The sequence below is a fragment of the Zootermopsis nevadensis genome, unplaced genomic scaffold (genome assembly GCF_977971745.1).
Source record: "Zootermopsis nevadensis isolate Lab colony 2312 unplaced genomic scaffold, Znev_1.0 Znev_ptg000032l, whole genome shotgun sequence".
NCBI classification, from domain to species: Eukaryota; Metazoa; Arthropoda; class Insecta; order Blattodea; family Termopsidae; genus Zootermopsis; species Zootermopsis nevadensis.
Genome location: NW_028259164.1, coordinates 1,018,597 through 1,043,855, shown reverse-complemented (window position 1 = coordinate 1,043,855; position 25,259 = coordinate 1,018,597). Strand labels below are relative to the sequence as shown.

General features: G+C 39.4%; 2 protein-coding genes across 2 annotated transcripts in view; both read left to right on the top strand.

The window, feature by feature from the left end:
* LOC110831677 (uncharacterized) overlaps positions 1 to 25,259 on the top strand; it is a 170,703-nt gene that overhangs the window by 116,828 nt on the left and 28,616 nt on the right. The gene's annotated exons all lie outside the window — the stretch shown is intronic.
* On the top strand, positions 1,316 to 20,373 carry Pits (Protein interacting with Ttk69 and Sin3A). Its single transcript, XM_022067911.2, has 4 exons — positions 1,316 to 2,643; positions 12,735 to 13,052; positions 15,405 to 15,730; positions 15,872 to 20,373. Exons 1-4 carry the CDS (start codon positions 1,692 to 1,694, stop codon positions 15,995 to 15,997), a joined length of 1,722 nt encoding a protein of 573 aa, XP_021923603.2. The 5' UTR covers positions 1,316 to 1,691; the 3' UTR covers positions 15,998 to 20,373.

The following is a 25,259-nucleotide window of genomic DNA, read 5'->3' as shown; positions in this document are numbered from 1 at the left end:
TAAAGTTGTTCTATGTTTATGAATGTAAAGAAATTATTTTCAGATATAAAACTTGAAACAAAAAAAAAACAATTTAACGACATCTGCAACAGAAATTATTACCCGCAATACGGACTAGCGCTCAGAAACCTGAAACTGAAAGCACGTGGAATTTTGTTATCTAAAAATCATAGCATATAAATGCTGTAATTACAAGTAATTTCTTCCTGCTGTTTTAACAGCGTAGCCTCCTGTCTGGGAGTGGTTGGTTCCCCTTGGCGTATGTTTGTGGAGTATTCTATTTCTGTAAAAGTTGAATATTTTTGAGTCTTGTTTGTTTATATTTAGCTTTGCACACTCCTACCATTTTTTATCTCCCAGAGGGGCGTTAGGCATGCAACACCGACGTGTTTAATAATAGTACAGTATGAGCGTGTTACTGCCAATGCCTCCTGGGCTGTTTCTACGTAATGGACTGTCCTGGCACATTGACCAGTGTGCAAGTATGACGTCTTATTCCCCGCAGCTCCAGAAATTGCAAATATTACGAACACAGCGAGAGCCAAGGACTTAGAAATAATATATTTATCCGACAACATAATCTTCTTTAACCGAGGGAAGCTAGCGGTGGACCGCGATTCGCGAGTCTGGGATTCAGTCTCGTTCAGCACTTCGTTTCGGAATGTACCAGGAAGGTCCTAAGAGTGGACATCTCGACATACATAATTAAAAAAGTAATTCCTTCCCGTGGATGCGACCAAGTCACGAGTTTCCATACTTTTCTTAATAAATTTATGAAACAACCAAGATGTGTCTTAAAAAGATTTGAGGAGGCAGAACTGAGTAGAAAGACACCAACCAGACGGGATTCGAACCCGTATCTCCTGTTGATTGCTGCTGATACTTTGTCTTTTTATCACTTGAAGTGAGTTCTTGATAGGCATAATCGGACGCTTCATTCCACAAGGTAATTTTTGTGACGAGCTGTGCCCAGAAATGTACTGACTTTATTTGACATTTCAATGCTGTATACACACATGCAGAACACGCGCATGGCTTTAACGGTAAAAAAATATGAACGACCCTACAATGACAATCCATCTCATGCCAAGAAAAGGTCGCTTGATACTATTAGTACCCAAAAAACGTAGTTTCGCGTTGATAAGGTATTGTGTTTAGCACCGGGGTGCGAGGAGGTTAGATGCGCGCCATTGGTTGCGCCGACTGCCTGCGTGATTTGCGTGATATTCTGTATGTCTATGCGCAGAGTAATATTCCTTATGACTGCGCAGAGTAAGAGAGGACAACAGCGGGTTTTTTTTTTGGAACGGAGGGGAAAGGGGGGTAGTCAGTCAGGCAACAGTCCATGGAGACGGAGGGGGCAGTTGTGTTCTGAAGGTAGACCTGTGTTAGTCTGTTACAAGGTGCTTTGGTGAGTAGTGCGCTGTGTGAACAGGTCTACATTCTAGTGACGTGGATTGTTATAAAAGAACTTGTTAAGTCTACAGTGGACGTGACGTCTAGGGAAAGGAATGCAGGCCAACAGGTTAATTTACTTGCGTATTATAGAACGATAATATTTTGTCTTTTTTCGTGTTTGACATACTGTGACAGTGTTGGTGTGCTAAGAGAGGTTATAAACACTAAAGCAGTGATTGATTTGTATGTAGCGTTTGGATTTTTTTTGTTTTTGGGGGGAGTTTAAAAAATTAATGGTTAAAATGTCTGTGATGCAAATGGGTAAAAGGCAGCACTGTTATCTGTGCGACTTACCTCGCATGCCTTGGGCTATGTTACACGATTTCTCTGAAGCTGTGTGTCGAGGTTGTGTGAACTACGAGGGTGCGGACCGCATCGAGTTAGTTTTGGACACGGCCCGACAGATGAAACGAGCCCATGGCTTTCAAGAATCGAGGAGCACTTCTGGTTCTAAACCCCAACCGGGTAGTGTTCACCGCTCTTCGAGTATACCTCACGAAACACAGCACCAGAATGGTGTTGCTTTGGAGGTAGTAGGTATGCCCGTAGGTTTGCCCCCAGCTGCACATGTCCCTAGTAGGCAACAGCAGCAGCCGCCTCCACCACCTCCCGGAGGTCCGCACCACGGATATAATACCCTGCACCATCCTCGATCAGCCGGACTTTTGGCAGAGTACCAGACTTCGTCCAGTGTACCTCAACCTCCACCACCGCGGGGCTCGGCTGTCCCACGCACAATGTCGTCTGCAGACGCCGGTTCAAATGAACATGAGGCTGGGATGACGATGACTCGAACCGTGAGATTACCGACTGCTCACTTAGCAGCAGCTGCAGCCGCTGCTCACCATAATATGCAGCAATCACAGCATCATCACTCCTCGAATGGAGGTCGCCCCAACTCACTACCCCCACAGTCTTCTTCAGGAATCGGTCTCAAGAGGGGTCTGTCCACCTCTAACGAAGACGACGAACATCACCACCACCACGTAAACGGTGACGGAGTACCCACGACCAAGAGAATGATGAGCGTGGAGGAACACTCCACTTCATCTAGACCACCACTAACGAGAGGGGAGTCCCTGCCTGCTGCTGTAAGTCACACGACTCCGTTCATCGAAAGTCGTTTCAAGGACAAACATCCTATTAGGGCGCCGTCCTTTGATACAGCCACTTACAAGCCCAATGGTAAGTTCGGATGAGTCTGGTGATAAGACTCGTTTGTATTCGTATTTATTTGTTAAACTTTATGTTGAGGTAGTGTTTGTGTTGATTCCACAGTACTGTACGACCTTCAACAATGGTCTGTTATCGTTACAGAAAGCTTTGGTATTACAAGTTTTATTTTCTCATTGTCGTGAGTCACTAATGTCATGTGACGAGACTGCAGGGGGGGCTCGCTTTGCATTCACTGCTAACGTGGTTAGAGGAGCGGAAGAGAGAAAGAGCATGTAGATTTTTATATAGTCACAACATGACATGCACGCATTGAAACGTTTTAGAATAGGGAGGGGGGAATTGACTTGTAGGAGACACGCACGGCTGCTACAGGTTCCGTTCGTGACGTCACGCTTACGACACGTCTGCGCAGTGTTTGTGCGCAGTAGCAAGTGTTCTTTTGTTCCCCTTTCCATCGCAGGGATCGATATTTTGATGCATTCTTTTTCTGAGATGTTAAAGTGCTTAAGAGATGTACGACTTTGTTTCAGATTTGTTCTAAACATGACCTGTCTTGCCTTTGCTTGGTATCTGGACAGCTTACAAAACAATGGAAATGCGTATTCTCACGCTTTGTTTATACCAAGTGCTCCAGTTACTGCCTTTTCTGATCAGGTGCGCGATTTTAAAAAGTTTCCCACGGACGAAGCTTACGAAACAAAACAACATGCATCTTTTCATGTCATTCATCCCTTCCAATACCCTGCAGTGTTTGGAATTCTCTCCCCGTCTGTCGTCGACCATGTTGCCATCTCTTTCGTAGTTCCGCTGCACTCTGCACTCTCAGCGGTCGACCTGCAGCGCTGTGTGTCGGTTTCCAACAAGAAATAGGCGGGTACCAGCAACGGATATTGATCAAACCATAAACGGGCATTGCCTGGCTCTTCCATCGCTCTTAGTGCACTTTGAAACACAAAGGCGCTCCTTAAACTCGGCTTCCAAGTCGCTTACTGCTTGGCACGTTGCCTGCTTGTGGCGTCATCGGGGCAGAGTATCATGCTTCAGGTTTGTCGTGCCAAGCTGGAATGATGCCTCAGGAATGCTTTCCTCAGCTTCCTATCCCCGTGTCGTACACAAGTGTTTGAATGAATAGGGAACCATAATTTTTTTCCCCTCCCCAATTATGTAATCATTATAAGTCAGAGGCCAGACATTTCGCTGCATGATGTACGAAGCTATTACGCCTATCAGGATTTTTTTAATATCCTTACGCTGACTGATATTGTTAACAAGAAACATCGTAAACGGGTGTGGCTATTTTAGCTTAGGGGTTTTCGTGGTTTTCCTTAGTTGCAAGTGCCTGTGTTGTCCTTTTGATCAATGATATTCAACCTGGGGTACGCGAAGACATCTAGGGGGTACGTGAAATTTTTAAAAGAAATATATTATTTTATGATTAAACACTGAATTATCAGTAATGTAATTTATTTTAGATGTGGATTATATACTATGTTTAACTTGAATTATACACCAACAACTTTGGGGGTACGAAGTTGAAAAGAAATTATATCTGGGGGTACGCGAACAATAAAGGTTGAATACCACTGCTTTAGATTAAACCACTACGACCCAGTTCATCATCGATTAGTGATCGTATCAGCATCGTAAAATAAAAGGAGGAAACCAAACGATATGTCGCAAATCGAAATTACTGTACGTGTTGCCCTCTTTTCAATATTATGGATTTAGTTAAACCTGTTCTGTGGAGCTGTTTAGCAGTTTCCAAAAGATTTTGTCTGATTCATCATCGGACTCCTGTCTGATCTTATGCTTAAAAATAAAAATGAACCTAGACTACAAAAGAAATTGTCTTCTGCTTCAGAAATTGTCCTGTATTCTTGCACCGAAGTTATTGTTAGGTTTTTATTTAAAGTAAATAGCTCTTTTAAGTTCAGTGTACTCGTTCCTCATCTCTGTACCGAAAAAGTTCCTATTCAGATACTGTAGTTGTTTTTTGCTACGTGGGACAAATGTCACAACATTTTTGAATACAAGCCAGGTGTTCCCGCCAGGTTTGGAATTCAACTACGTCAATGTTATACTGGCCCTCCCGGGAGGAACTACTTGCATAAACACGTGTGGATTAATCCATTCTGAGCCTGGCACTTTTCCCACGTACTTCGATGAGGGTTGGATTGGTCAGACCTTAGAACGCTTTCTTTCAGTCTTCGCTGCTTTTCTTACTACAGCTGAGGGTCTTTTGTGAAGAAATGAGGGGGGGAAAAACAGGAATAGGGCGCTGTCACTTTCCTTTCTTGTCCCTCACAGTTCATTGACCATTACCATTGGCCTATAGAAGTCTTTGATAGGAAGCTTATACAACATTTCCACGTTTCGATCAAGTATGAAGTGAAATTATACAAAGTGCAAGATACTTGAAGTCTTACATTTGTATCAAATGAGATTTTAGGTTCTCGTGGTGATGAATATATCGCGCCGTGTAGCCTAGAACAGTGGTATTCAACCTGGGGTACGCGAAGACATCTTAGGGGGTACGTGAAATTTAAAAAAAAATTATGATAAACACTGAATAATCAGTAATTTATTAAATTTATTTTAGATATGGATTATATACTTTGTATAACTTGCATTATCTACCAAGTTTGGGGGTACAATGTCGAAGAGAAATTATATCTGGGGGTACGCGAACAAAAAAAGTTTGAATACCACTGGCCTAGAACAATTTTCTTAGCGTTTCATTGCTCTTATGGAGACCTCAGAAACGTCGGTAAACTTCTAGCATGCTGCACGGCGCAATACCCCAGAAGTCATCTTTTGATGTGTCGTGTTTAATTATTATTTTTTTTTGGGAATCAGCCCATCGCCAAAGCCTGAAAGCAGATTAAGCTTCAGATATTTAATTTTGTGATATTGTACAGAATTTCCAGATTTTTAAGGTGCTGTATGAGTAGTTTGTCGTAAATAATATAACTTTTGCGTTTTCTTGGTGGCAGGCAATTTTCGACTTTCGTGATGTTTCTGTGCGTTCGAATCCCGTATTAGATATGAAATCAGACAGGTTATAACAGCAAGTTGTGTGTGTGGGGGGGGGGGTCTTTATATTTCCCCGCCTATCCTACCAGTGACTCAGTGCATGATGGGTAACAAGTGTATTTGCTGTGCCTGTTGTATGGCTGCAATCTTGAATGTCACGGAAGTCTAGTTTCGTTCATGTTCGTAACTGGCATTTCGCCTCGCTTGCCTGACTCCTTCGCCTGTCGTATGACGTCAGAGTATCGTAATGGCCTTCTTTTCGTTCGGCCTGTCTCGACTGTTGTCGGGACGAGCTCGGAGGCCGTGGAATGTTGATTCGACCGGATTTTTGTATGTGCCGTGAGTCTGTCGACTCGTCATCCAGTGATGCCATATCGCTTACGATACGAGCGTACACAGTGTTGCCAAACGTTTCGTAATGAATGACGTATAACTTGCTAACATTTTTTTTTTTTTTTTTTTTTTTTTGGAAATGCGAATATGTCGAGGAGGGAAATTATTCTTGTTACACAGTTTGATGTTTGTATCATAACGTGTCTGATCTTCCCGGTGGTTGAAAAAACTTTTTGGGTATTAAATCTAACGGTGTTTTATTTTGTGGTATATATAAATAAGTAGCTCAGATTATATAACATCGAATGATAGGATGATTGTTGAATAATGTATTGGAATACATTGGGATACCTGGTCTTTGGGCTGAGATTCTTCTAGATGCTGAATCTCCAGGAACGAAGGAGTGCTGTCACGTTCGATATATTGAACTGTAAAATGACTTAGGAGGAGTAAAAGTCTACGGAATTTGATTTGTTGGCGTGTATACACGTTCTTGTACGTGTTCGCACGCACCGGATGTTCACAGTATTCTGGTGCGTGTTATTTATTTGTAGGGCAATAGAGTTTTATACGGTTAGAAATTAAGCTTGCATATTAGAAGTAATAGTAATATTTAGAATTTATATACTTATGAAATTGCCTTTTCTGTATTTTCTGAATTTTTTTATACTTTTATTTTCGATCCTATATTTAAACTATTCCTTCCTGTTTCATACTTAACACGAAAGGACGCCAAACTTTCATGTAGGTTGTGAGCGGAGGTATGTACAAATTTCCAACACTAGAATGACACACTAAACTCTCGTATCGTTGTCATTTCTGCCTCGGGAAATAAAGTGAACAGCTGTATGAGTGAGTGAGGATGTCACTTCATAAGTATTTATCGCAAATATTTCTATTGTAATTTTCAAACAAAAGAAAACATTTGTAGCGATGCAAATATTCTTGCAGTTCATGGTATTAGTTGTCTATTTTTTTAATCGGTAAATGAGAAATCGTTTATAATTGATTGGTAATTGGTGATTCTCACAGGACAAGGGCCTTAATAATGTGTGTGGTTATTAACCCTAAAAAGTTGACGTATCACAATATATTTACATTGTGAAGTGCATTGACTTTGCAAACTGTGTTGTTTAACAGTCGAAACGTGCCGTTCTGAAGTGAAGTCATTGATAACGATGCTGTAACCTCGGTAATATTTTATGCAATAAGTGATGAAACATTAATCAGTAAGAGACGGTAGAGGTCTGTTCTAAAATATGTACGGCATATTTTATTTAATTTCGGTTCAGCTTAATTTTTATATCTGCATAGTTGAATATCTGTATGTGCTTTGCAACAACATATTGACATTCTCAGTAAAATGATCTTGATCTCACCTCACTGCTCGGAACAAACCGCAACATGACTTCATATTTATTAATAAAGCAGAACGTACTAATTTGTATGAATTCCACGTTGTGCTGTTGATCTTGAAAACTCTTTGTTCGTGTCTCAGTTGGCAGTGAAATCTTGATGAATCGATCGATATTAACCTTGAAGATTCTTCTCGAATGTTGCACCGCGTTTTATGGTAGGTATCGACCGACGTTTCAGAGGAGCTCACTGTCGTCGTCAGCTGTTCTGTTGACAGCCATCGTCATCGAACACCTTGAAGTGTCATATATATATATATATATATTGACCTTGGAATCCAGCCAGTTAGTAGCATGAATTGCATTATATATTTCATACATTCGTGACTTGATTTCTTTATGTTGCTCGGTGGGATGGTCACGTCACGAAATCCACGATATCGTCGTGCACGAATAATGATCGGAATCCATCCGTGTCTGCTGTGACTGGGATAATCAAGTTCTCTGTAGAGTTTTATATCTTGGGGCTCACAATCCTCCCCTCGAGACAGGATGGCAATTGGCCTTGGACTCTTCAGATGTTTATCGATTCATGGAAACAAATGTGTAGGGGGAAACACTTTTCCCTGTGGCACATGAAGTTTACCTCCGGAATGGGAAGTTATATCACATTTGTGTTCTGCGTTAACTTCGGTGTAGGTGAAGTTGGCGTGTCGGTGAAATCTGATTTGAGATCAAGACGGAGTAGAGGGGAAACAATTGAGCGTTAAATGGCTTATTAGTAGCTTATAAGAGAATGATAAATTATATTAATGCTGTAGAATTAAGGAATATTAGAGATGTAAAAAAGCTAGACGTAAATGAGAATAAGATTAGTTAGATACGTGGGAATATTTGTGGTTATAACAAAGTCCGTGTAGCCATAGTGTGCCCTTAGAGAAATTGATATTACGTCTAAAAATCATGAGAATTTCGAAATAATGTTCAATAAAGCATATTAACACGTTATGGTTTTCTTTCGTAATTTTAACCAGGAAATTAGGCCATTGCGGTCTTGACCGCTAGCTGGTTCGAATCTACCATGTCTTTAAAAGACTCACACTTTCAGAATTAGTTATAAATCGGAAAAGGCCATCGAACGTTGTCCATGACAGTTTAAGAACTAAGAAATAGGATTGTGACTTGGCTTTCATCCATCGTATATTTTAAATATTTTAATACGTAGCGAAACCTTAATAAATCACTACATTTCGAAGGATGGGGTCTTACTTCTCGGTTTACGGAACCCAGCAGAATAGGTATCTCGACTATTTTACCAGAAATCAAAGGTGTTTTTTTTTTTTTGGAAATTCCGTAACTGAAATACGGAAAAGTGAATGACGGCCTGTCGTTGGTGTATATGATAGTCTAACCTTTCTTTTTTTCGTACTTCATATCACACTTAAACTTTGAAATGCTGAGTGTTAAAACAATATGGAATAATAGCAGATATTAGAAGGTTTCTTGGTTACGCTGACGTAATTAATATTGAGGTACAGGAATGAAATACCGAGCACGCCATCTTACATAACGTGCGTGGGTTTTGATCGATATTTTAAATTTTTTCCCGCATGTGAGAGCTTGTTTCCCGTGACACAGTTTCCTTCATGTTTTGTAAGTAGGTAAGGATTTAAATGAATTATGATTTTTATATTTTTATGCATTTTTACTGCGAAAACTTTTTAAATAGGGAATGTCTTATAGATTTGTTAATTCTTATTCGTATTCAAAAACAAGGCTTCCCACTCGATTTATTCTATCACACAGAACTTACCGTAAAACCCTTTACTTTTATGGATTTTTGAAACAAGCCGTTGTCACATATTTGTAAATATTTCAGGTGTTAGTGAAGAAGAATGAAGCTGCACCTACTTGTTTGTAGAGCATTCGAATTCTTTACTGGGGGACACGTGTTTGTTGTGTGTTGTAGTCGTATTACAGTCAGACCCCTAGGTTTGAAGATTTTGTCCTTGGCTTGGGACCCTTCCAGGTAAAATCTTAACGGTTGTCAGCCATGGGAGACGATGCTACAAGGCGGAACCCAGGCAAGGAAACTTAACGTATAAAAGAAAGGTGGAAGATCGTTGTAAACACCACCACCCCCCCCCCTTCCCCCGGGCCTAGGCCGACGTCATTTATGGCGTAATGAAGGTTTTGTTACCGAATGTAATAAACACGTATATATATCCAGGTTCGTTTGCAGTGTAGTATTAATTGATACCCTCGGAGGAGGTTTGGCAAGCTTGTTCATTTGCGTAATTGCGTAAGTTGGGTTATGTTTGTATTTTAACCCTTTGAAGCCGAAGATCGTCTGAATATTATTTATGAATTCAGTCCGTACCGCGAAGAAAACACTACACCTCACCATTACGAAAATCAGCTGGTTAACCAGTTGAAGCCGAAGCTCGTCTTCATAATATTTACGAATCCAGACCGTACCGCGAAGAAAACACTTCACTTAACCTTTAGAAGTCGAATCAGGCGGTACCACATAAGATTTAACAAAAGAACATCCCCGGTCAAAGCCTTAATATACGTCTATATGATTGGCTTGCAGTAAATAACCGTTGCGTATAGAATTGACATCACAGTGGCCGCGTAGCTTGGTCGCTGGGACCGTGGGTTCGAATCCTACTCAAGCCATGGATGTTTTTGTCCGCGTTTTTCTGTGTCGTGCTGTCCTGTGTACAGGTAGAGGCCGATCCCTCGTCCAAGGAGTCCTACCAACTGTCTAACAGATAAAAGCTAACTAAAACACGAGTGAGGAATTCAAAATTCAGTTGTCATGTGAGTCAACAGTAGGCTTTATTTAACGTATGAATGCTTAAATTTTGAATTGTGTAATATAAATACAGAAATGTAATGTAAAGAGGTTGTACAGGCAAATATACGTACATTCTTAGTAATTCTTTATTTGCCTCTGCAGTAGATGGAAGTGCCGTCTGTACATTCCTCAAAGGAACTCTTTTTTTGTCGAAGTGTGTACGCGAAAATAAACTATTAAAAATTGTCCCAGAGTTCTGCCTGCTGTCAGATGAAATGTAAAGAAATATGAACAACTTCTTTAATACTTAATAAACTTTGTTGGTGTTGTAATATTTTTTTTTGTTCGTATCTAAAGCTTAATCATAATTTTTACACTTCAAGTTACCTGATTGGTTGGACGTGCCGAAAAAATACTTATGTTGAACTGCAGTATCCCTGTTACCAATCAAAATGCCACTTCGTAACTTATCGTAGAGAGCTTGGTGAATGTAAATGTTTTAAGATTTTTTCTTTATTTTTAAAGCCACTTTATTGTATTGTACAATTTTTCGTTGGCATAGTTTCAGACTATATGCATGCGTACTTAATCTAAATGCTGTTCACAAATATACATATTTGTATATTAGCATGACGCAAGCAGCCAGAATCTTGTTTGCATGTGGACCAAAGGCTTTAGTAGTTGAAAAGATTAGAGTAGTTTTTCACGTGCACGTCGAGACAGGCGCTTTACTAAGTAGTTACATCTTATCACGTAAAACGTTTTGGTCATGTACAGATTAGTTCAATAGTTCGTCAATATTTTTCGTAAAGTTCAATTCCTGTATTAACCTTTTGTAGCCAGAAACTATTTTAAATTTTAATTATAAATTTCAGTTCTTACCTCGAAGAAAATTAAACTTCTCAGTTACAAGAGTAAATTGGTTAATGTTTGAAGGAAATCGTGTTTTTAATCTGAGAATCCTATACTCGGCGCAGTTCTAATGCGCCCGAATTTTAGCTTTAATCTTATGGTTCCTAGAACCAGGGCGGACCAAGGAGTTCGTCTTCGTGCTAATTTCATGAGACACCCGTTCCTGATGGCTGAGTCTCTATGTAGTTGACGTCATCAATACTGTCTTTAATGTGATGGTTGTAACCTCAGTGAAAGATACAGTATTGTTAAATATATTTGCGTAAAATGCTGTAAGTAACGTGCCAACTGTCACATCTTGTAAAGAGCTTTCTTTTATGAAAACTATTGGGATGCTGAGGAAGGTTTCTTATCCCACCTCTTGGTCTCTGATGTTACGTGCAATTTAGAAAGCCAAAAACATCGAAAATGGCAAAAATATTTTTATCCAATATTGTACATGAATAGTTTGATTATATACGATGACGTCTACAGAAGTGTTGAGCACTGAAGGTCTTAGATATTGTTTCTGATTTAAATTTCTGTCGCTGTTACGAGCTTATTATGAAAGTGGTCTCTATTTTCTGTTTAAAAATGCAATGTAGTGAAGTGTTGGCATTAAGTTATTTTATAGTTCTAAATTTTGTTGATAGAATTGTTAGATTATTTATGTGACTGCGTTCTCATCTGTACGTTATAAAATTGATTGTTTCGTTCTTTTATTTTTATGACGTATTCTTTTTTTGGTTACCTGTATGGATGCAATTTGTGGATGGTGTCAAGTTATGAATTATTATGGATTAATAAGTGAGATAAATAGCTCATACACATTATGATCAGTGGCGGAGACTGAAGGCAAGTTCAGTGTCGTAATTGCTCCATTCCTTAGTAGGACTGGTAGCCACCATATCATATAATGTCGGATAAAATTATATGTTAAGGGTATACATTTTAATTTTTAGCCTCTTGACGATAGAACTGGTATAGACGTATTTCGCTATTCTTTTTAATAATGAGGTACTTGTGGGTTATCGGGACACATCGCTTTAAAAATAGGTTAGGTTAGGATAGGTTGAGTTAGGTTAGGTTAGGATAGGTTCAGTTAGGTTAGGATAGGTTCAGTTAGGTTAGGATAGGTTGAGTTAGGTTAGGTTAGGTTAGGATAGGATAGGTTGAGTTAGGTTAGGATAGGTTGAGTTAGCTTAGCTTAGGTTAGGATAGGTTAGGTTAGGTTAATGTGTGTGGATAAATGATATATACTTGAAAGTTATTATATTTTATTTCAATAAATGACAAATCTTCCCAAATCTTTAACATGGTACCGAACAGCAATAAATAACTGAACGAACTAACAGATAACAACCGAGTATACGGGTATACTAATACGCATGCGCAGTTTTCCGTGCCAATCCAAGTCCAGACATTCGACTCCTCCGTTTTGTGTCCCGATAACCCAAAAGTACCAATAATGAATAGTTGAGTCTCAAGCTTCTCATGGTACAGTAATTGGATAATGAAATTTCTTTTTCTCTGTCTATCCCTTCTTTTTTTTATTTCTGTATTGCCTCTGTCTTTATTTGTTATTTTCTGTATATTTTTAGTCTGACCTGTTGATTGCTACAGTCAGCTTGAGCGCTGCACGGGATGCCTGGTTACCGTACGAATCTTGTGTTGCATGTGTGCAGGTTACCCCGCAGTACCTCTGGGCGTGAGTAATGGGGGAGCAGGTTCCCCTCTGGGCCCCCGAACCGGGTCTCCCCCGGAGTCACAGCAGTCGAACTCGCAGGCCCCTTCTCAACAACAGCAGCAACAACAACAACAGCAACAACAACAACAACAACAACAACAGCAGGGTAGCAATGGGCAGTCGCCCATGGCGGCCCTCATGTCCGTAGCTGATAACCTGCCCCCTGGTTCACCTCGAAGTGCTGGGGGGAGTCCCCCGGGGTCTGGGGGCCCAAGGTCAGCCTCAAGAGGTTCTCAGCATTCACCCAATTCCTCAGGTAAATTATTAAGAAACAAATGATGGCTTTTTGGGTTGGGGGTGCCTGACGTACTTCTGTTTTTTTGTATGCTCATTTTTTGGGTTTAATGTGTATAATTTATCTATTTAAGTGATTTTCAGAGGTTAGGTGGCTTGTATTTAAATACTGAGTTGAATAACGTAAAATTCAATGTTGCGGTCACGTACTTATTTGTAACGCAGTACGTGTTCTGGAGGTTCCAAACTTAACTTCAGTTATTGTATTAAAGCACGGGGATAAGAACTAGGGTCTGTATCACATAAGGCATATATTTTCGTGCCTCAAAGAACGCAGTTTTAAAATGTACAGTACCTGGGTTACTGATAAGCAGTCACAACAAACACAAACTTTAATGCTTTTGTTCTAAAATGTCACAAGTTTTGTCGCATGATTTTAATTTGATATTGCATCGCGTAGTTTTGATTGATTGTAATGCTGTAGAGTTGAAGCAATGTGGGGCAGATCACTGCAGCCAATTTTCTGGGGGGGGGGGGACATTTCCAGCAGGATTCCGCACCACCAAAGTTACTCCCGAGGGATTATCAAACCAAAATGCAAGGAGGAACAACTCTGAAAAATCATTTGCTTTGAGGCGTCTTGCATTTGCAACTTTTGCATGTGAACCAGAATCTGTTCGGAAAGTGTAGGGAATGTCAGCGGAGAGCGTGTTGAGCACTTGAAGGAATGTATTGTAGATATTGTAACTGTTGAGGAACCAGGAAGCACATGTTGGAAAAGTCATACCACAGCGTGATCTTAGTTTCTGATACATTATTTCTCTTGATGGGGATAATATACTGGGAACGACCCGTTCTTCAAATGCCTGAGCACTGCGGGTCCCAACTTTTCCTTGGCTCGATCTATAGACATTCGGTAGGGCTCCTTGGACGAGGGATCGGCCCATCGCAAGGCCTCTACCTGTACACAGGACAGCACAACACAGAAAAACATCCATGGCTTGAGTGGGATTCGAACCCACGGTCCAAGCGACACAAGGCCCACGCCTCGGGACCACTCGCCACTGCGGACCCCGGGGATAATATATTGCAGCTTATGATTGACCTTTCCCTTAAACTGTGATGGTACAACATTCATTAACACATTACAGAAGTCACATACAAATTCTAGCAGTTGGTCCAAAGGATTTTCCGACTAGCCCAAACCTTGTGTCAGCTTCGGATTGCATGGATCTTCCTTCTAGTCACTGATGGGGCTGAAGGAAGCTTGCTGTAGCATGTTTAGTTCAGATTGGCATGATTTAAGATAAATTCTGTACCATTGTGCGCTGTGGTGTTTGACTTACCTCGATCGTACGTTGGGTTGGGGGAAGTGCCCCATCTTCCACGGTTTGGGGGCACATGACAGAAAGGAAATTTTGTGTTAAATTGGAGTTGGTGTGTGCAGAGATTTTAAAATGTGGAACCAAGTTATGGATTAGAAATTATGGAGGTCAAGGAAGAAGGTATTTTTAAGTCGTAACATGTGGAATGGAGACGTGAATTTCCACAGGTTTTAAGTAATTAGACCTAGGTTTTCTGAAACTACACGTTCATCAGTGAAGAATTTATTTAAACTCCATATTATCTGTATGGTTTATCAGATTTGTGACCTTCAGAATTAGAGGGTGATTTACACTTGCGATACACGTGACTTGCGCGCAGGAGGTTTTGGTGAGATTTGAGGTTTTTGCTGCAGTGACGTTGTTGATGTCGGTCTTCAAGAGTTGTGGCACTGTTTATTTATTTGTTGTGTACTAAACGATGCTGTCAGTAACACGAAATACACAATGTTAAATTATAGGATTTGGAAGGAAACCGTTGTGGCCTAATATAAAGCACTATCTCAGCACTTGCCTGGAAAGACTCCGGAGAACTATAAATATTGTCGGGATATCTTTCTCTGGATTGAAATTTGAATTTGTGACCTGCTGAAGATGGAGGCAGTATGTTTCTCTGAAATACTGGTATCTGCGTGTGAGTCCATGCAGTATCGTAACCCAGAACAACAGTGACAGGAGATTTTCGCTGTCAGTCCTCCTCAGAAGTCAGCTGTACTGATTTTTTGTTGTTGTTGTTGAATTTCCTGCGTTTCTGGGGAATTTTTTGAAATGGACGTCAACCCATTTCTCCTATAATCTTTGTTATTCATAATCATCTTTAATTCAGCACTTAATAAACTCAGTTGTTCAAGCAACGCCATGAAATAACCATTGACATATTCATGTCAGGACTACGATGCAGAGTTAGCAAAATTTATTCACAGCCCATTAATATGTTTTAATTGAGAAGCTCGGTACATTAAAGTAAATGCTGTGACGAATTTGGTTTGCAGGATCCACTAGTGGTCGCCGATCATCAGGTAGTCGTCATGTCAGTTCAACGACAGTGACCTCTAGTGAAACTACCAACAGTAACGGCGTTTCCGGAGAGGGCGCCGGCACACCGACAGGTAATGCCGGAGAGGGTGGCACAAATCCTGGTGGAGGTGGCAGCAGCGGAGCCCCAGGTTCTGTACCCAGCACGACTACGCTCAAGTGTACGCTGTGCCAAGAACGGCTCGAGGATACACATTTTGTCCAATGTCCCTCCGTCCCCCATCACAAGTTCTGCTTCCCCTGCTCTCGGGATAGCATCAAGAGGCAGGGGGCTGGGTCAGAGGTGAGTTGCATTTTTTTGAAATGAGTAGTAGAGATTGCATTTTTGTTTCTGAAATAACACATTTGTCATTTGACTGTAATTATTATTGTGATGTAATAGATCGCCTCACACGATAAAAATAATTATTTCCCTCTGCTGTAGGTTTATTGTCCAAGTGGAGAGAAGTGCCCTCTGGCAAACTCGAATGTTCCCTGGGCATTTATGCAAGGTGAAATTGCAACCATTCTGGGCGAAGAATTTAAAGTTAAGAAGGAGCGGGAGACTTAAGCGAAGAAGAGGAAAGCCCATAAACTTGGGTCACTTGTCTCCGCGTTTGTTTCCGACTTCTCTTCTCTTTATGTAAGCGAGAGAGAGGAGTTGTGTACTACAGTGGGAGGTCAGCAAGATGATTTCTCTGAATGTGGTAAGGTTTAAGGGCATGTGGTACAGTTTCCCCATCCCTAAGCTGAAGCCGATGGAGAGGTACAAGTAGTAAAGGCAGCGGGTTTTGGTTTCAAGAGTTCCTACACCCAGGAAATACCGGGGTCGGGTACTTACGGGCCGGTTAATATTTGAATGTTCCTGGTTTAGGATACTATGATAAGATAGGATTTGATGATAGGTTTACTGTAAAGGTCCCCCGAAGATATTATTTTATGATCAAAGTATGTGCCACTTTGGGCCGTACGTGGTTAATACTGGTCGTCATCTGTTCTAATTGTAATTGATACGCAGGGTCACTAAAATGAGACGTGAAGGGCACGTGACTGTAGCGCTCTTGTCGCGGATATGTTCGTCGGCGTGTATTATTAATATTATTATAATAATTATTAATTTCTTTCACAAATGGAAGTCATTATGTTGACGTGGTAAGGCTAAATGGTTTATTTGGTATGTTTTAGGCAAATACCAAGCCGTTTTCATGGCAAGATGTTTCGCAATTTCTTTGAGCAAAAGCAGAAGTAGAAGCTGTGACTAACTTTATTTCAAGTCTTTCAGAAAGACTGTCTTACATGTATATAATGAAACATAAGCATTTTCTGTACATAAGATTTGAAGAATCTGATACAATTACGACCGTCTCGCAATTATTACGATTGCAGCGCGTTTTCTTTACGACCTCTTCCTATTTTCTGTCTTTTACGTACACGCTAAGAAAAAAAACATTTGTATTCATCTGGCCGAGGTACAAAGACTAGCAATTAAATTGTGCAAGTAACTACAAGAAGTGTTAGGTATTGCTTGAAAGAAGTCGAGTTTGTGGAGTTTAAACGCAGGTGAAATGTGTTATATAGGTTAATGTAGCAGCTCCGTTTTTCATTCGGAGCCAATTTTTTATGAAGAGTTTTGTAATATACTCACATTAACGATGATGAAACTCTCTTTTAAGTGTACAAATTATGATAAGTGTCACATGCAAGTAATATGGAAGTTCTGTCGTTGATTTTGGGGGGTGGGGGCACATAATAGCACTGTAGTTATCATCTTAGTATAAATTTGTAACATGAGCTTGCTACACATAGGCAACAAATTTTATTTGGTGACAAAGTTTCATTCGATGTGAACAGCGCGTCGATAAATGTATTCAAAATTTGTAAACGAAGCCACGTGAACGGTGTCGAGAAGTTGTCGGGTGTACAAGCGCACTGCACTCGTCACGGTCTCTGTTTGGAATTCTGTGATCGCAACCAAGTTCACGATTAATCGACAGCCGACACAGACTTTATTCACTCCTCTTTAAGTACGCTGTTGTCTATATGTAACTGATGATGAGAGTTGAGTGGGAGTGAAGAAGTTTGGAGATTTCTGCACGTTGCCGAGCAGGTAACACAGTTTCTACTATAACGAGCGTTCGCCAGCCAAATGTACGAGCGAACCTGCAATATTAGCTGAGCACTTTCAGGCCTGTCTTTGTTTTCTTGTAATTAAGCTATACTTTTGCTGTAACAAATGATTGTGTACACTAAAATACAAAGTGTTTTGTAATAATAATAATAATAATAATAATTATAAATAATTGATGATATAAAAAGTTCCTTGTGGGCATTTCAAGTCTCTATAATTTTTTTTCTTCTATACTTAGATATTGTATTTCTTTTCTGCTTTGCAGTAATTTGTTTGTCTTCCGTATTATCTTTAGTATTTACTTTTGCCAAGTATGTTATCATAAGAAATATTCCAGGGTTCTGCCAAAATTTCCCACTTATTCATTTTATATCTAAGAATGCGCAACCTCTTTCAGCTGGAATGGTATTTGAATGTGGTCGTGACTAAATTAAATTTGTTTGCATTGACAGTATTGGAACTGCGATGATTTATCAATATTTGGAAGTTCCCTCAATATTGGGAAGTTCCCTCAATATTGGAGAGTTCCCTCAATATTGGGAAGTTCCCTCAATATTGGGAAGTTCTGTCAATATTTGGAAGTTCCCTCATATTATTATGCCCTGAATATTATTATGTAATATGCATTTTGGTTGTCTTATTACGTAGCTAAATTGACTCGGTAGTCCGAAGATATTAATTTTGGAATATGAAGTTTGAACCTGCTTCTACATACTTTTTGTGGTTTTAACACTTTTTAAAACAAAGTTTAATAAAAGTACTAGTAAAATTCAATCTGCAGTGTAGAAACCCAACTAAGATACTTTTATCGGATACTTATTTGATTTCAGGTTGCGCTTGGTCACTTTTTGATCTTGCTACCCGTGTTTTAGTATTGAAAATGCTGTACATTCTTCACCCTTTCACTGTTGTCCTTCTGCCGGTGATATCAATTGTCCTTATTCCTTTTACCTTGAACTATGAAACCCCACCAACACTCCTTATGATAACCTAGTCAATGCCTGGGCGACTCAGTAATTAGTTGTCCCAATGAAGGAACTCCAAAACTCGCTGGTGTGTTTTAAATGAGAAAAAAAAATCCCTTGTGTACTAGTATTAAATTTAGTAGCTAGAAATGTGTTTACTCTCTTGTTATATATAGGTTTTTGCGCTACACATCAATCAATTGTAACAAGAAGTGGTAAAAAAAATAAACATGTGTAAAGATGGTCTTTTTCGTGAAGTCGGAGCAGTTTTAATAATTAAGATTCTAGTATTGCAATTTTTTTTTCATCTGTACAAAGAAGAGTTTTTGTAGTAACATCATTTGTAATGTAACAACGTGATCAAAGGTAAATGAAGTCGGTGAGGTTCTGTTAAAAGTCTAAAATTACCAAAATAATCCCCCGGTAAAATATTTGTTTCAAACACCGTGCTTGCGGTCTTCAATAGTGTTTGCCACTAGGCTAACAAAGCGTGACATTCTTTATTCACATTTTGGAATCTGAATCTGTGTAAGGAACGGCGTGTTTGAAGTCGTAACTGGGCGTCAAACATTTTTCACACTCTTGAAAAGGTAAATTTTTGTGTTTACTGAAACGAGTTTTCTTTTACAAATTTTATTTTATTGTATCGACGCAGCACTAAATACGAAGTGTTTGACATCTTCAGTGCTAGCGTGACGTGGAACATCAGAATTAAGAAGAAAAAGTTATATTTTTCAATGTAAATGCAGTTAAGTATCATTCTAATGTAGTCTTCTTTTAATTTGCTTAAAATGTATTATTTCCTTACTAGACGGTCCGTCTCATTTCTGAACATGAAAATGTGGGCACGACGAGATTTTAAGGCGCAGCCTATCCATAAGATGTTCTGTGCCGTTATATGCGTAAAGAATTCCTAAATAAATTCCTAAGAGTCTCATCTCTTCCCATCCTCTGTTATTTTTCTAAGTCGCGTTGTGTTTTGAGAATTGATTCGATTTGCGCTTATTTCTTGGCAGTACAGAAATCCGATCGCTTAATCTGAAAATTTTACAAATACAAAATGTAATCATTTCTTTTAGCCCCCGTTTTTAATTTGATTTTTATGGATATTATTCTGTGTCTTGTACTGTGACCTCTTGTTTTGAATTTGGGGGAATGTTTTGGTTACAGTAAAATTGGGTAATAACCGTCGATATTTATGGTGTCATTTTGACGGTTATTAGCACCATTGGTTTGCCTCTGTATTTGGAAATTCCGCTAAAGAATTGAGCATGGTTTCTCTTGGTACATGTAGATGAGTCTACAGGATATAATGTGCGACTCGTTCGGTAAGTTCACGGCGAAGACTGGCTATTTTACTGCGTAGATTTAAAAAATACGTGCTGGCACTTTAAACAGGAGCAAATTATGGTAACTGAAGTTTTTGTTGTCTTGTGGAAGATGGAAAGGATGTTTTGTTTTACCCAGGAGTTCTTGTCAGTATTTTTAATAGAAGATGCAGACTATTTACCTTCAAATGTAGTAGTGAATGAATATATGTATGTATGTTTTATGTTCTGAAGTAAACTACCCCCGTTGTGTTTGTAAATACATGTAAAAATAGTTTTAAAAAACATATATATTAAAACTTATGTGTAGGATTGTGTTGTAAATGATAATCATTACTTGGATGTTAACACACGCCCTTTATACAGATTTTATGTTATTTGCTTAATTAATTTGTAGACGAAATGGCATCGCCACCGAATTATCATCCATTTAGTGTTATAGGAAAAACCTTACTGCTTTGTAATATGACTTAACGGTTCAGATACCTGCTACTCATGAAATAAAAAAAATATTTTTCGGTGTTAACATTGCCTTTTTTATTTGTGCATGGTCTCCCCATCAAGATTCCTTCATAAAGGAAGTTGTCCATCCCATGAAAAATGACGATTTTAAATTAATTGAAAATTGCATGCTTATGAAATTTGGGTTTTATCTATCTTCCGGGTAGCTTAAAGGGATAGCTGCATGGCTCAGTTGATATTCATTGTCAAAAATGGTACTTGAAGATTTATTTCGGTGTTCGCAAGAAGATGCTAGCGGACCTCATCTTGAATCCAGTCCACCAGTTGAATTTTTTGACTAGCTGAATGACAATAAAAGGGCCCAGTGATTAATTATAAATTTGCATGTTAAATGTATATTTAAATTTGCGATTTTTAAATATTTTTGTAGTAAAACTAGTAAGAAAAGCATAGTACACCATTGTCCCACGACAGAGCTATAACTGTTTGAATTATACAGTTTTTTGCATTACGAAATAGTTCTGTTTCGTTATGTAACTTACCTATTTCATTTGGAAGTTTACCCCACAAATCCAGCATGATAACCATTTTGTTAAAGAATTAAAAGTTTCTCTGACAATTCTGTGTTGAATGTGTTGCTTATCCTTTACTTGATTTGAGAGAGCCCTAAAAGTATTTTGTCACGCGTATTGAATATTTGTCCCCATCCTGTTACATCCAAATAATCAGCAGTGTTTCTCAAACACCTAAGAAAGTGTACACAAGATAAGAGGAATCTTCACGCGTGATAACGCTTCGTATCTTGAAGAATCCGCTCTACAAGCTATCCCATTATGTAAACAAACGAAAATGCTTCAAATAATAGTCATTTATGTTACAAAATATAATGCCTGTGTGGGAAGTGTGTTTTATCCACGAACCCTCTTATGAAACTGTGCCTTTGGAATATATTTAAGGTGTGGTAAAGTTGATTTATGTTTTTGTCTTCGGCGATTTCTAAGGAATGACGTCATCTGGTTCCCCTTCCCCAGGAGCAATGTGGGATCGCCCGACAGACATGCGCAGAGTGAGAGTACACATTCACTAAGAAAATCTGGCCAGCGGCCATCTTACGGCTTGTGGAAGTTTGGGTTCATTTTACGCGATTTACTGTAAGGTGATGGGGAAATTCATTGGAGGGGTGTTCTAATTTCGGCGTGGTGCTCTCTGCCAGATTTCCGTTTTGTTTATAAAGGAAGTCATCATCTCCGGCTAGTTTGTTCGGCCAATTGCCAAGTACCGGTGGGTTTGTGTGGCCTGTACCACGGCGATGTGTTTTTTTTTCTCTTCAGATTCTATAAATAGTGTTTAACTGCGTAAATTTCGTAACACGCGATCGTGCACGATCAATCCAGGGTAACGCCTACAAAACGCAGGAAGGTCATCAAGATTCATTTTCAATTTATACACCAGGGGTTCTCAACCCGTGTCTCTCTCCGATATGTTTTGTGTGGCCCGCGTACGTTTCTGAAACGTATTGTGTTAACTTGTTCCATAACAAATAGTTACCCGGTATGGGAGAATGTGTGTTGCTAATGCACCCAATATTTGACGGTCAATATTACAGTGTCTTAGTGAAGACTGTCAGATTAGAAACTTGGACGCTGACGAATTTCAGAAAGAGAAATTCAACCGGATATTGAAAGTTGTCTGAAAGAAAATTAGCTACAGGCGTGTTACTAATGACAATTTATGAACGATAATATATAATAGTTAATAAATTGTCGTGCAGTTTCAATAAATTATCGTAATTTATAACCTTGCTGCCTGCTAGACGGTAAAGGAGTGGTAATTTGGAATTCGGTCTGGAAGGTATTTAGAACCCCTGTTGTAATCTAAGCCGGAGCTGAAAGTAAGCGAACTGGGTCGTGTCGTCAGTAGTTATGTGACTCCGTGGATCAAGAAGCTTACAGATATAAAGTTGTAAGATCTTGAAATAATTGTCAATGGCTGATCTTTTTCGTGATCCTCTTGGATTTCCTCAGTGACAATTTATAACTGTAATGCACATCAGAACAAAATAAGCTTAGCTTGACTTTATTCGTGTGTCTGTCCGACTTACAGGTCAATATATCGGAAACCACTTAAGGAGTTAACTTTGTGCGTCGACTGTACTTGCATATGGAAAGTACGAGTAGAATAATGGTGGAATCTGCCTCGAACGTTTATATGCTATTTATGGATCTCTGGATATACAAACACACTTGTTTAACTTTCGAACCAGTTGAGTCATGTGTGGTCAGTGTGTTGTATGTTTGTATATACATTCGGAGTTATTTTTTAACGATGAAGCAAGTGATGTATCATCGTTAAACAGGAAAATTACACGGAATAATTAATTAGACGGTAGAGGACAGTGTTCTGTGGGATATTTAAATTCGGAGATTGTGTTGAATGTTGAAAAATTTTCGAGTATAAAGTTCACACCCATAGCCTATGAGATTAGGTATTTTTAACAACGCACTTATTATCCGGTATATATAAAACACCATATCGGATAATGCTCCAACCTGGAGCTCTAGGATATTGGAGCATTATCCGATATGGCGTGTGTATATTTCACATGGTTTATATCAGTGGTATTCAACCTGGGGGACGCGTACCCCCTGGGGTACGCGAAGACATCTTAGGGGATACGTGAAATTTAAAATATATATATATTATTTTATGATAAACACTGAATAATCTCTAAATTTTTTATTTAATTTATTTTAGATGTAGATTATATAATATGTATAACTTGAATTATACACCAACAACTTTGGGGGTACAAAGTTGAAGAGAAATTATATCTGGGGGTACGCGAAGACATCTTAGGGGGTACGTGAAATTTAATATATATATATTATTTTATGATAAACACTGAATAATCAGTAATGTAATTTATTTAATTTATTTTAGATGTAGATTATATACTACGTATAACTTGAATTATACACCAACAACTTTGGGGGTACAATGTTGAAGAGAAATTATATCTGGGGGTACGCGAACAAAAAAGGTTGAATACCACTGGTTTAGACTGATAACTGAAGTGAATCACGTGTAGTATTTGTATCGCTAGATCTTTCGTCGTTTACAGTTTTTAAAAAAATCGTGAGTCTCTCTCAGAGAATTTTGACGTTGGAATTTGCGTATGTGGGATTTTTATACATTAGTTCTGTGTTTTCGTGTGTGTAAATGACTACGTCTGCCATGTCTACTCTTTATATATTCACAAAGCAAATTGTCCTTTGCTCTTCGCGGCGTAACTCAACATTTAACGAGCAGTGAAGTGGCAGAATCTGTGTGAGTTTCGAGCCAAGATCTGCTTAAGAGCAAAGAGAAGGTTAACCTGCATCCATTTTCATCGCCTCGTCTTGTTTTGTTACGAGTGCACTTCTTCGTGTGTCATGGTTTACTTTATGCTTCCCGTGGAGACTTGAAGTTGATCCAAAATGAGATCATTTTATAAATAATCGTGAGCGGAGAGATCTGGCTTGCGTCCTCACAGTTCGCTCATTTGCTGTTCTCGTTGGTAATGCTCAATGTCAGGTCAGTTCACTGCCCGCTGTGACGGGGTTGTCGTATGCTATTGTAAGGGGATCAGTCCGACTGTCTCATTTGCCATGCATTTGCTACCAGAAGACAAAGACTTGTTAGTGGAAAGTAGAGAAGTCCTTATCAGATGAATAATTTCATCCCACAATTCACATAACAAAGTAAGGAGAGGAGAGACAAATAGCTGGATCTTTCCTTATCCTTCATGGACGTTTCGAGAGTTGGCTCTACTCTCTTATTCAAAATATCGGGACATTTCCGGAATGAGAGTCATAAAATACAAGAGAATTACCGCAAGACATCGTCCAAGAAGACGAAAGTAAGATTATTAATAAATCTAAAGAGTCAGTATTCATGAGAACAGTCGGAAATACAGACAGAAGAGGATTGTCTTGTGTGTGTTGCGCCGTGCAGTTTTGGTAGAAATTGACCCGATGTTTCAGAAGTGTTTACTGCCTCCATCATCAGGGTGATTTTTCTTGAGTAATCTATATCAGGTACGAGATGTTTCGTAAGCAAAATTCAGCTGCCAATATCTCACCAAAAGTTTAATGATTAACTGCTAGATGGACCTGAACAGTCGTTTGCGGCTGTATATACTGTCAGATAGTAACGACATTAGCAAATCATAAGGGCTGTCATAGTACGCGATCCATGCCGCACGCGGCCTGCGGGCAGCCAGTTGATAACCCGTGCCTTAAATAGGCATTTCGTAGGATTTGTATGGACGAGGGCTCGGACATTATCCGGCGTCACATCGACACGTTTCATACAATTTAATTCACGGCACGCACCTGTGCAGTGGGGACTCCACCACTTCTGACGTACTACTGCGTCAGCATGATGCTGAATGCTAAGGAATTGAGGACTGGATGTACGAATATTCGTAGTTGCCTCGCTGTTGCACTTGATTTGTTTAAAACCGGATTATTTTACTGCTGTGATGATGCGGATTGTGATGTTAACATGGATACACGAAGGTAAATAGGGGATCCCCCCCGGTCACCCCATTTCACCTTTTTAAACCTGTCTCCATATCCCATCACACTTCCCTCAAAAAGAAGTCTGGATGAACTTTTGTGGTAAAATTATTTCGCCGTGACAGTGCGGCAACTTCTCCGACACAATTGCTGTGCATGGAATCTAGACGTATTCTTGCAGGCGGAACCGTTTGAGCTGGCCACGTTCCAGAGCTCGTAAAATGTATTTTATTTCTTTAATATTTCCCAAACTTTGATTTTTACACTTACTGACCCACCAACTGATACTTGTTTCCTGTTCGTGGTGAAACTCGGAATCTGTTTAGTAATCTTGTTTGCACAGAAACTGGGGTTGTAACGTCGCGGAGTCTGATGGAAGTATACGAACGTT